Here is a 12,932-nt window from a genome sequence, read left to right as displayed (position 1 = left end):
ATAGGAGATAATATCCATTCCCCATGGCTACAGAAACTAATATGTCTTAGAATCAGCTTCCTCTGACATGTCTACAGCTATGAAGAAACCCACAGTGCTGTTGACATTTAAGACTTGAATAAATGGGGAGATATTTCTTGAGTGAAAAGACCCAATGTTGTGTGTATAAAATTTCATCATTGTTGGGCAGTAGAAAATAGAGTGGGAGATGATTTTGCAGCAAGCTGGCAGCAGTGGCTTGGCCACCTGGATTTTTTTGTTGAGGCGAGAAAAGGAAGGATCCTCTATTTTTTAAGAGTGGACAGAGGTGGGTTGTCCTCGGCCAAATCTGCTTGCTTCAAGGAACAATGTGCATGCCACCTGGAGCCAGAGGAAATGTGTTCTCTCTGACGTTGCCTGGGCCTGTGAGCTGCACCCCATCCCCAGCTGCAAGGAGTGCAGATTTCCCATGAGGGGGGCCAAACATCTCACCTTGAAGTAGGCAATCTGGCCACTATCTGGAACCCTTTATCATCTTGAAATATTTAGCCCATCTGAAAAGCATACACGCGGAAGGTAGGGAGCAGCTTAGTTTCCTCCCAAACAATCGCCCCAGTGGTTTTCAAATTTTGTACACATTAAAAACCTGGATGCCGGGTCTCGGCTCTACCAATGAACTTGGAATGTCAGGTGTGAGTACCCGTAAAATTCCCCAGGTGGTTCCAGTGTGCAGCCCAAGTATCCCAATACCCCTCACCAAATAGACTATTCTTTTCCACATACCTTAGGGTGACCAGCCATCCTGGTTTTAGCACTGAAAGTGCTGTGTCCTCGGAAACTGTGTTCAGTCCCAGCACCTGGTTTTAGCACTGAAAGTGCTGTGTCCTCGGAAACTGTGTTCAGTCCCAGCACCTGGTTTTAGCACTGAAAGTGCTGTGTCCTCGGAAACTGTGTTCAGTCCCAGCACCTGGTTTTAGCACTGAAAGTGCTGTGTCCTCGGAAACTGTGTTCAGTCCCAGCACCTGGTTTTAGCACTGAAAGTGCTGTGTCCTCGGAAACTGTGTTCAGTCCCAGCACCTGGTTTTAGCACTGAAAGTGCTGTGTCCTCGGAAACTGTGTTCAGTCCCAGCACCTGGTTTTAGCACTGAAAGTGCTGTGTCCTCGGAAACTGTGTTCAGTCCCAGCAAACCGGGATAGCTGGTCACCCTACATGCTAGAGACTACATTCCTACGTGAACGTATGTCTGTTTCTGGACTTTCTCATCTATACCATTTCTGTCTGTCCAGCAACACTACCATGCCATTTTAATTACCATGACTTTAGAGTATAGTTACATGCTTGATAAGGCAAGTTCTCCTCACAGTCTCCTTTTTTAGATCTTTCCCAGCTATTTTCACAAGTTTGTTCTTCTAAATGAACATAAGAATTACTAGGTCAAGGTTTCCCCAGTATTCCACTGAGATTTTGGCTGGGACAGCCTTAAATTATAGATTACTTTGGACAAAACTCTAATTTGAAAAGATACATGCACCCCTATGTTCATAGCAGCACTGTGCACGATAGCCAAGACATGGAAACAACCTAAATGTCCATTGACAGAGGAATAGATAAAGAAGGTGTGGTACATATATACAATGGAATATTACTCAGCCATAAAAAGACAATGAAATAATGCCATTTGCAGCAACATGGATGGACATAGATATTATCATACTAAGTGAAGTAAGTCAGAAAGAGAAAGACAAATACCATATGATATCACATATGTGGAATCTAAAATATGACACAAATGAACTTACCTATGAAACAAAAACAGACTCATGGACATAGAGAACAGACTTGTGGTTGCCAAGGGGGACAGGGGGTGGGGGAGGGATGGATTGGGTGTTTGGGATTAGCAGATGCAAAGCATTATATATAGAATGGATAAACAAGGTCCTGCTGTTGAATATAGCACAGGGAACTATAGTTGATATCCTGTGATGAACCATAATGGAAAAGAAAATGATAAAGAATGTGTGTGCGTGTGTGTGTATATATATATATGTGTATATATATATATATATATACACACACATATATATACACATGCACACATACATACATATATATGTATAAAACTGAATCACTTTGCTGTATAACAAAGATTAACACAACATTGTAACTCAACTATACTTCAATAAAATAAATTTTAAAATTATAGATTACTTGGGTAACATTAATAGGATCAGGATCTGCTCTATGTTACCATATACTTTAGTCCTTGAGTCTTATATTGGCCAATAGGGTGTTGTATATAGGTGTGGGCATACACATTTAGGTGTGCGTAAGATGTTGTCCCCCGCAGATGACACAGAATTCAAAGTTAAGATAGTAAGAGATACTGTGTACCTTGGTTTATCCTTTGACAAGGATGTGAATACCTGCAGTGTGCATGGCCTGGTGTCAGACCCTGGGGAGCTACAGAGATGCTACAGAGATGGTGCCCTGCCCTCTGCAAAGAAAAGGGACCCGTATGCTCCTGTGCAAGTAACCACTAGCCCCATTGGCCCTCTACCATCCTGGCTTCCAAGGCATAGGAATCTGGTCACACCTTAGCCATCGCATTCCATACACACTTTAGGGACTATTTTGAGGAAGGCTTTTCCTGGAGATTGTGTCCAAAAGAGTGTTTGCCAAGTGCCTTGTATCATTCCTACAGCAGGTGGCACGTCTGTTGCAGTTGGCTCTACTTTGTGAATGTGGGGAATCTGCTGTACAGCAATGCTTGGTACTCTTGGTGCATCCTCTCTGATCAGCTGTATTTTAGGGAACACTGGACACCTTGCTCTCTACCAGGAACAGATCTCTGGAATGGGCCCGTCAGTTTCAGGGTTTGGGGGATGGGGTGACCCGGGAGGATGCTCAGACCCTGCAGGGTGCATCTCAGTGACGGTTTTCCTGGTGTGGGACCGCTTTCAGGTGTGTGGGCTGCTCTGGGGAAGTGATGTGGATCCTTTAGCGTCTAGCGATGCTGTGGAGACACGGCCACTTGTGAGCCTCTCACTTCCCTAGAGGACGGGAAGGGCGTTTCCATTGGTCTCCATTCCTCCAGCCGCCTGTCCCCCAGTGTCTCCCGAAGGGGCGGAAAGAGAAATCCTGTGTCACGTGCCTGCTGAAGATTGCCCAATGACGCTGCATGGTTTGTGGGATAAAATGCAGGGTCCTGGGCGGTGGGGTACAGGACCCTCCCAGTTTGGGCTTTGCGGTGCCTGGCGGTGCCGTGACCCACATCCCGTAAGCAGCAGCCGCGTCCTGTGCTCCCTCCTGGGTGTCCCCCTTCTGCTGGTGGCCCTCCCTCTGGTGTCCCCCTTCCTGGGCCCCCACCCCATCGAGCCTGTGAGGCTCAGGCTCACGTCCAGTGTCTCTGTGTGGCACTCGGCCTGGATGGCTCCTGGCAAATCCGGTCAGTGCTGTCGTTTGGAGTGAGGAGGAAGCGGAGGCTTGTGTGTGCCGGGGAGTGGGGGACGAGCTCGAGGGGGGTGGGGGTACTTGAGATGGGCTTCGAGGGGCAGCGGATTTCAACTTGGAAGGGGTAGGGCTCCTGCTCATTGGCTTCGTCATGTCTGTGGAATGAAAGCTTCTCTTTTCCTTTTTGAGAGCAAATAACCTGATCTTACGACCATTTGTCTTGGTCACTTGGGCTCCTCAGTCAGTGAGCATCTTCACAAAGTCATGAGTGAGACGGCCAACAGGCACATGCAAAGATGCTCAACATCACTAATCATTAGAGAAATGCAGATCAAAACCACAGTGAGGTACCACCTGACACCAGTCGGAATGGCCATCATTAAAAAGTCTCCAAACAATAAATGCTGGAAAGGGTGTGGAGAAAAGGGAACCCTCTACACGCTTGGCGGGAATGTAAATTGGTGCAACCACTATGGAGAACAGTATGGAGGTTCCTTAAAAACCTAAAAATAGAACTACCATATGACTCAGCAATCGCACTACTGGGCATATACCCTGAGGAAACCATGATTCAAAAAGACACGTGCACCCCAATGTTCATTGCAGCACTATTTACAATAGCCAGGACACGGAAGCAACCTAAATGCCCATCGACAGACGAATGGATAAAGAAGATGTGGTACATATATACAATGGAACATTACTCAGCCATAAGAAAGAATGAAATAATGCCATTTGCAGCAACATGCATGGACCTAGAGATTATCATACCAAGTGAAGTAAGTCAGAGAAAGACAAATATCATATGATATCACTTATATGTGGTATCTAAAAAAAATGATATAAATGAACTTATTTACAAAACGAAAACAGATAGACATAGAAAAGAAACTAATGATTATCAAAGGGGAAAGGGTGGGGGAGGGATAAATTAGGAGTTTGGGATTAAAAGATACACACTACTTTATATAAAATAGATAAACAACAAGGATCTACTCTATAGTTCAGGAGACTATATTCAATATCTTGTAATAACCTGTTGTGGAAAAGACTCTGAAAAAGAATATATATATAAAACTGAATCACTGTGCTGTACACCTGAAAGTAACAACATTGTGAATCCACTATACTTCAAATAAAAAGAAAAACAAAGAGAGGGCAGTCACGAATGAGCGGGGAGTTGGGGGGAAAGCAGCAGGCGTCCTGGGGGTCGTCGGGGCCTCCTGCTCCTCCAGCCCCGGTGTCCTCCTCTCTCTTTGGTAGGTGTGTGCGCCGGTCCTGACACACCAGTCAGCTGGGGTGGGGGCGTCACGTCGTTTGAACACACTCGCGTTACATCGCTCTGCTGTAAACCACGCTGGCGGGGCGTGCTTCTCGGGCTCTGACTGTCCTGTCCCCCCTTCCTCCCCACAGTGGCTGCCCCCTGGTGACAATGGCCGCGTGACTGCCCGCCATGGCCCACCGGAAGCGTCAGAACGCGGTGAGCAGCATGCTGGACCACAGGGCGAGGCCGGGCCTGGAGCCGGAGAGCGAGGATGCGGAGCTGCCCCTGGAGGAGTACGTGCCCAAGGGCCTGGAGCTGGCGGCCCTGCGGCCCGAGAGCCCTGCGCCCACCGAGCAGGGCGGCCACGACCACAGCCCCGACGGGGACTCGAGCTCCGACTATGTGAACAACACCTCCGAGGAGGAGGACTATGACGAGGGCCTCCCCGAGGAAGAGGAGGGCATCACCTACTACATCCGCTACTGCCCCGAGGACGACAGCTACCTGCAGGGCACGGACTGCAACGGGGACGGCTACCTGGCCCACGACGCGCGCCACCTGGAGACGGACGAGTGCCAGGAGGCAGTAGAGGAGTGGACGGACCCGGCGGGCCCACAGCTGCACGGCCACGGGGACCAGGGCAGCCCCGGCTACCGGGACGGCCACCTCCCCACCCCAGAGCTTGAGGCCTCTATGCTGGAGGCCCAGGACCAGGAAGAGGGCGTCCACTACTGTCCCGGCGAAGGGGCCTACCAGGACTACTACCCCGCTGAGGCCAACGGGAACGAGGGCAGCGCATCCCCCTACCGCCCGAGGCGCGGGGACGGGGACCTGGAGGACCAGGAGGAGGACATCGACCAGATCGTGGCCGAGATCAAGATGAGCTTGAGCACGAGCAGCATCACCAGTGCCGGCGAGGCCAGCCCCGAGCACGCGCCGCTGCGGGCGCCCGAGCCGGGGCCCGGGGACTCCTCGGAGGCCGGCCCGCCGGCCGAGGCCAGCCGCGGCCCCAGCAGACACGAGGGCAGGCCCAAGTCCCTGAACCTCCCTCCCGAGGCCAAGCACCCCGCAGACCCCCAGAGGAGCTTCAAGACCAAGGCCAGGACTCCCGAGGAGAGGCCAAAGTGGCCCCAAGAGCAGGTAGGACTCTGGCTGTCCCCAGGGAAGGGGATGGAGGGGCCCGGAGAGCAAAGGTGCTGCGGTAACCTGTAGATCAGAAGGCGTGCCTAGCTCTCCATTCCCTCAGTTATGTGTGGATGGCCCAGCCACTCCTGTTCACCCATCTGGTGCCTTAGTAAATGTCAAGAAAATCTAGTGGAAGGCTGATTGGCAACCAGGGCTCCCAGGAGACACCCCAGCCCTCCCAGAAGAGGTTGGGTCTTAGTCTGCTTGCCCTGGATCTGCTCACGTGGGGGTGGTCCCTGTGACGGTTGCCCCTCACCAGGGAGTTTCTTCAGGCTGGCCGGACATCAGTAAGGATGCGGGGCTGCTGGTGAGTGCAGGCAGCTGCGGCCGGTGGTTGGGGGCAGCCTAGCGTCGAGGGGCAGCGACCTGAGTGCATTTCACTGGGGATGGTTGTATCGGGTGACACTTCTCTGAAAGCCCGGGGATCTTGGCATGATGGGCGATTAGCTGTAAATAACCGTTTTGCAAATAATTATTTGAAGGTTTGACAAAGTCTTGGAGAAGAGATGCATGCTAATGAGGTCAGTGGGTTTAAGCGTAACTGTATTTTCTTTTAATTATAGCAAAGTAAGTGTGTATTCTAATGAACACTTTTGACAAGCTGCCTTTCAAAAAAAACGTATGTGTATATAAAAAGATATGAATATTAGACGCATGTAAAGGAACTTCTATTTGGCTAAATCTGTGGACAAATGAGAATGAACTGCTTTCATATTTTTTAAAGGCTTCATTAACATTATTTTTTTCCCAGAAGAATTCATGCATTTGAAAAGTATAGATAGTGAGAGCTCGTGTTTGGGCAACAAGTCCTATTGACTCACTGTAGGTTTCTGGAACTTCCCTTTGATGCCTTTTGTTTTTTTTTTAAAGATCGTTAAGCATAAATTGACTTCACTTTCAGGATGTTCCTGTCATTTGAGGCCGTTTTCTGTGTGCTGGGGGCTTTGGGGTGTAAAGAAACTGCTGTGAGCTAGCGGATATGGGGGGAGCCCCCCAACAATAGCGGCGGCTCTGGGGTCAAGGTCTGGGCTTTAGGGAATAGTACTGCCGTCCTTCTGCAGTCCTGGCAGGGCTGGACTCACCACCCAGCAGCGGCGATGGTGCCGCAGGTCGATGTGGACCACGCAAGGCAGGTGACATGCTGAGCCTCGCCAGGACAAGTGATGCCCGGACAAAGTTCTAGTCAAGAGAAGTGATCTCTAGGGCACATGGTGGGGAGTGGACGAGACCTGATGTTGGGCTTTACTTAAACCACATGCCAGTTTGAGTGAAAATGCAGCCCTTTGGGTTGGAGGGCTGGGGGTGGATGAGTGGGTGGAGGTGGGGGCCCAGAGGAGGTCTGTTCTTCAGACGTGGCATTGGGTGGAAGGGCAGGTACCTTTTCTCCCCAAATAGAGTGTTGCCTTGAAACAAATGCTCTTATCCAAGACCCCGGAAAGGCTCATTTATGCTGGTTTATTATTGCCTAGCTTTTCTGGCTTTATTCACTCATTCGTTCACAAGTTAATTCCATCAAGGGGAGAGGCTGGCAATTCCCAGCTCAGGGCAGACAAGGGCCCCCGAAGAAACTGGCCTCCTCTTGAGGGCTCTGCCCTGGCTGGGTCGTCACGTCTTGTAGACCCGAATGGCCCATCCAGATGAAGAACACTTTGGAATTTGATCAAGTAGACCCGCTGGTGATAGGAACCCTCTTGAAAGCAAGATATGTGTGTGTGTCTGTGTGTGTCTGTGTGTCGGTGTGTGTCTGTGTGTAAAGAAGGAAGTTCCCTGGGAAGTTTGGCAATTCCTTGCTTCAGACCACAGCCTGCCTTTCTAAAAGGAACCCCCTTCTACCCTGGGAATATCCAGGCCGTGTGGCCCCCAACAGGTGCACAGGGTGCTCCTGAGTCCCACGCCAGCCCCCCCAGTACTGTGCACGCAGTGAAGGCTGTGGTGGAAATCCCCTGAGGGAGAAATGAGCAGCGTCAGCCACCTCGGTGCTTAGACTGTTGGTTTGTAAAGCATGGTCCACGGCCCCGCAGCACCGGCGGCCCAGGACTGCCAGAGCCAAGGCTGCGTTTTGTTTTGTTTTTTAAATTAATTTTTATTGGAGTATAGTTGATTTACAATGTTGTGTTAGTTTCTGCTGTACAGCAAAGTCAATCAGTTATACATATACATATATCCACTCTTTTTTAGATTATTTTCCCATATAGGTCATTACAGAGTACTGAGTGGAGTTCCCTGTGCTATACAGCAGGTCCTTATTAGCTAAGGCTGCATTTTAGCAAGATGCCACATGCAGTTTGAGAAGCAACTCTTGGAGGACTCCTGTTGGAGAAGAAGTACATAGATAGCATCCTTCCTTTCTTCCCCTCATTTCAAAGCTCGAAAAGTTATGTCGTGGGTGCTTCTAAGAGTGCTGAATAGCACTTCACTCAGTCGCTGTATGGGCAACAATATTACAATAGAATTAGAAATGAGACTGTGGTTCCCACCTTCTCAGACTCTGGCACTGAGCATACACAATGTCTGTAGCTGCCACCGTGGCCCCATGTGTGATTCTGCCATCCCGCTTTTAAAATCTGACATGTTGTAAATGTCGCTCCGTGTTGTCATATCATTTTCATGATCCTTTTTGCCAGCCTTTGAAGTTCAGGCAATGGGCCACCTAATTGATTTGTCCGTACATACCCTGCCATGGAGCGTGCAGGTTGCGGATGGCATTTTCTTTTATATACGAGACTATACAGACCTCTCTGTATGAGGGAGGCAGGTTTTCCTCCTTTGGGTTTATCACTTGAGGATAAATTCCCAGGCTATGCATGAATGCTGACCATCTCCCCATGATCCTCTTGTCTGATACTTTTTTTTTCTTCTATGAATGTTTGGTGCCTTTTATCTTTTGGGGTCTCGATGCTTTTCCATTTCCTAGCAGCACTTTATGCATGCACCACATATGTTATTTTTTGCTGCAGATGTTTTTCTTTAGCCTCTTTTCTTTTGAAAAGGCTTCAGTTTGCAGTTAGAGCTGCCCCCATTGCAGCTCTGAGGAGACTGAGAGGTCTGCACAGGGGCACGCAGGTCTGGAGAACCTGAAGGAGGTGGACTTGGCATTGCAGGAAGCTAGGGTGTGATCGTGGGGAACAGAGGAGACCCGCGTGTGAGTGTTTTTACAGCAAAAATGTTTTTTCAAATCAATGCAAGTTTATTGAGGACATTTTGGAAAATAGAGGCAAAAAATATTTTGCCCTGTGACATTGTAGAATTCCAGCATTGAGTTTTCATTTTGTAGTAACCTACATGGGGAAAGAATCTGAAAAGGAATATATCTATAACTCAAGTGACTTTGCTGTACACCTGAAATAACACAACATGATAAATCAACTATACTTCAACAAAAAATAAATTAATTTAGAAACAAAACAAAAAATTTTCAAATCGAAGAGACAAATTGCCTCTCAGGATTTCCCCGAAGCATCCGCGTAGAGGTGTTCTGTAAACAAGGTGTGCCTGGTCCTTATTATTCATGGATTCCGTATTTGTGAATTTGCCTACTCACTAGAGTTTATCTGTAACCTTAAAAATCTATACCCATGGCACTTATGCAGTCCTTTTCGGACATGCACAGACAGGCAAAAAAATTGAGTCATTCAGCAGGCCCGTTCCCAGCTAAGTTTGAACAAGGAGACGCCCTGCCTTCTTTCAGCTCGTACTATGAAAAAGCGTCCTTTTTGTGGTCCTTTTAGTGCCATGTCTTTTGCATTTGTGTGCTTGTGGCTGGTAATAGAATGACCCCCAAGTGCAGTGCTGAAGTGCTGTCTAGTGTTCCTAAGTGCAAGAAGGCTGAGACGTGCCTTTTGGAGAAAAACACGTGTTGTTAGGTGTTTCATTCAGGCGTGAATGACAGAGCTGTTGGCCGTGAGTTCAGTGTTAACAAATAACAACATGGTACATTCAGAAAAAGGAAGAAGAATTTGCCGATCTGTACCTGGGGCTGCTCTACAGAGTGCTGGAGTAACATCTGCAGTGTGTGAGGGAGTGATGGGAAAGTGGCTAACTTTGTGGATTTGTGAGATGACCACCCATTAAGAAACATCTTGTTATAAGGCTGAAAACCCTAACCCTAACCCTAGTCAACGAAATTGACAGTCTTGTTATCCCGGGTCAGGAAAATGTGAAACTCTTCTCAGCTAGTGTTTTATTATATATACTGGATATAATTAATTATTTGTGAGTAACACATGGTAAATAAGGTGTCTTTAAATAGAAACATACATAGAACAAGGTCATGTATGGATCGGTTGATGAAATGTGGGGACCAGAGGCTCAGGGGAACCTCACCCTGTATTTCCCCTGGGAACGGTGGTCCAGGATCCCCTCATTAGGGGTTCACGGCAACTTTATCGAACATAACAGCCACGAACAAGGAGAGCTGTCTGTATCGGCTTGGCGGATGACTTTGAGAAACTCTGCTGCAAAGCCTTCCCCTTCCTAGAGATCCCCTCCGTGCTCACATGGGTGCCGCCTTCATCGCAGACTCCCAGCGACGAAGACACCCCAGCCCTGCTCTGCCCGCCTCTCCCGAACACTCTGGAGCCTCAAGCCCTTTTCTCTCCCTGCAGGAATACACCAGCCGAAGATGCACATCCTCGGGGCAGAGGGCCAGACCATGTGACATCCCAAGACCTTTCCCCGTATGGCTCAGTCCCAGGATGGTCACCATCAACCCACAGTGGTGGGAAAGCTGTCACCTCTGTCACCTGTGGGACCCGTGGCTTCTGAGGATTTAATGTTTCTTGTTTTGCCATTTGTGGAAAATCCCTGGGTGACGGTGGAGGTGACACCGGTGTGGGTAGTGACTGCCAGCACCGTGCTAGGGCCTTGTGTGTGTGATCTCAGTGAATCTTAGAGCAACCGGAAGAGGTAGGGATTAGGGTTATTCCCATTTTACAGATGAGGCCTTTGAGACCTGTGTGGGGTCAGTACCGCATCCATGGTTACACAGTGTGAGGGCTGAACAGTTTGTTAGGGCAAGGCTCGCGCCTGTGACCCTGGGCAGCTCTAGAAGAGGTGATGCCGAGCTCAGCGAGGGGGTGAGTGTGGGTGAGTTTCCTCTGCCCTGTCGTCTGTTTACTCGTTATCACGAGACCTGACGGGCTCTGTTGTTCGCAGCGAGTGTGTCCTGGCACCAGCAAGGTGACCGGCAGACACCAGCCCTCCGGCCTGTAAAACTGTCGCAACGTCCTGACTTCATGAGGGCTCAGGCCATAGATCAAGTCAATCAAGTAGAGATTATTCATGGGGAATTTTTCTTAATTTTATTGAGCTTTGGTGACATGAAATATTGATTTTCTTTTTTTACGTACAGCAATTAAAGGATGCATGAGTTGGGTCCAGCCAGATGCATATTGAATATCCAGATAGAATGGCCGTTTCTGCACCTGCCAGGGTGGTCCTCTGCCCTTTGGCAGCGAGGCCGGGAGTGTGGAGGGAGGACCCCACCCGGGCTGGTGTCACAGCTTAGGGGGACCGGGCGAGTCCTCAATGCACCTCCTGTGAAGAGGGGTGCCCCCCGTGCTTCTGGGGGCACGGTAAGAGCATGTTTGTCCAGCACCAAAGATCGTGGTTCCGTGGGTCTTCGGGGTGCCTGGGGTGACAGGCTCTTGTGGTCCCTACTGTGCGTCTATGTTTGGCAAGGACTCGCTTGTGACAGCTGTTGTGAGATCAGGTCCTCCAGAAACACCTGCTCTGTGCCCGAACTTCTTTCAGAGACTCTCCATCCTCTGGGCCTTGTAGATTCCTAGGGCTGCAGCCTTCCCTGGCCCTCCGTGCCCCTGTGGGCTGGGTACACATCAGGGCTTCAGTGATCATGGAGTTGGAGGCTTCAGATTTATGTGACCACCATGTGGAGCGGCTCCGCACGTCTGGAGGGCAAACCAAAGGCGTGTTTTGATTCTTTGGGGTTTTCATGATTTCTGTTTATTATCAGCCCAGCCAGTGCTTTCTAGAAAGAGCCCTCTGACAATAGAAAAAAGAAAGATCAATACATTGTAGTCAATACAGCAGTTAGAGGGAGGTGTGATCCAGGGCCCCGAGGCCACATCACACGCCGAGTGTTCAGCGTTGCTCCCTGTGTGGGCGCCTTTGCTGTGATTGGCGTTCAGTCAAGACTTGCTTCATGCAGGACCTTTGGAGATGGTGGCAGGAATGCTGGCACCAAATAGGGAGGGGGAATATTAGGGGCAGGGGCAACCTCGGTCTGCCCTGTGTGGGGGGTGGCACCGTGATGCTCCCTCTGGGCTCACACGTGCCTTGTTCAGTGGCGTATGAAGCAGGTATGAGCACCTGCTTTTTGTAGAGGACCCCCTGGTCCTGAGAGGCCGAGAGATGAGCATCCCAGGGTCGCTGGTGCCCAGGTGGAAGCAGGTGTGCAAGGGACCCTGGTGCTTGCAACAGTGCCCAGGTGGGAACAGTCTGCCCAGACCTGGCCCCCAGGTCGGACCAAGCTGGAGAAAGAGCCCTCGGGCAGGTGCTGAGGACAGGGCTTGGGGGGGGGGGAGGGGGGAGGGGTGTCCAGGGGCATGGCGGGACAGGGGAAGGTCCTCAACACCCCCCAGGCCTCCGTGGAGCGCAACTGGCCTCTTCCTTCCTGCAGCCCTGCTCCAGTTCTGCAGCCGTCCCCACTCCTCTGCCTGCCCGCCCGGGCATCAGTCCTGGACGTCCCTTTGTTCATGGGGAGGGTGCATGGAAGGGTCCCCGGGCTCCTGTGCCCCTCCCCAGCCTCCTCCCCGCGCAGTGCACCTGCTGTCACTAATTCCCGGGACCGCCCTGGAAAACGAAATCCAGGCCTCGGCATCCTAAGCCCCTCGCTTGATCTGCCCAAGCTCCCAAACTTGATTTCTTGGAGCCCATTTGCCGAGTCAGCGCAATGCCCTGATTTGATTTTTATGAAGCCTCTTGAGGACCTGTGACTAGAGGTGGCTGTTATTTTCATGGAGCAGTTCATCTGGCAGGAATCTGGGATTGCGTCAGGGCTTTTAAAATATAGTTAAAGCGGGGCTTCTAAAACAC

General features: G+C 50.1%; 1 protein-coding gene across 5 annotated transcripts in view; it reads left to right on the top strand.

The window, feature by feature from the left end:
- Window positions 1-12,932, top strand: part of APBA2 (amyloid beta precursor protein binding family A member 2) — a 230,682-nt gene that overhangs the window by 159,229 nt on the left and 58,521 nt on the right. For all 5 annotated transcript variants that reach the window (XM_036844816.1, XM_036844817.1, XM_036844814.1 and 2 more), the window contains exon 4: window positions 4,844-5,834. In XM_036844816.1, the coding sequence (XP_036700711.1) occupies window positions 4,884-5,834 (951 nt within the window). In that variant the 5' untranslated portion in view covers window positions 4,844-4,883. The remainder of the gene's footprint in view (window positions 1-4,843; window positions 5,835-12,932) is intronic.

The sequence above is a fragment of the Balaenoptera musculus genome, chromosome 2, assembly GCF_009873245.2.
Source record: "Balaenoptera musculus isolate JJ_BM4_2016_0621 chromosome 2, mBalMus1.pri.v3, whole genome shotgun sequence".
Lineage (NCBI taxonomy): Eukaryota > Metazoa > Chordata > Mammalia > Artiodactyla > Balaenopteridae > Balaenoptera > Balaenoptera musculus.
Note: the sequence above shows the minus strand (reverse complement) of the source record. Positions and strands in the feature narration are given on the sequence as shown.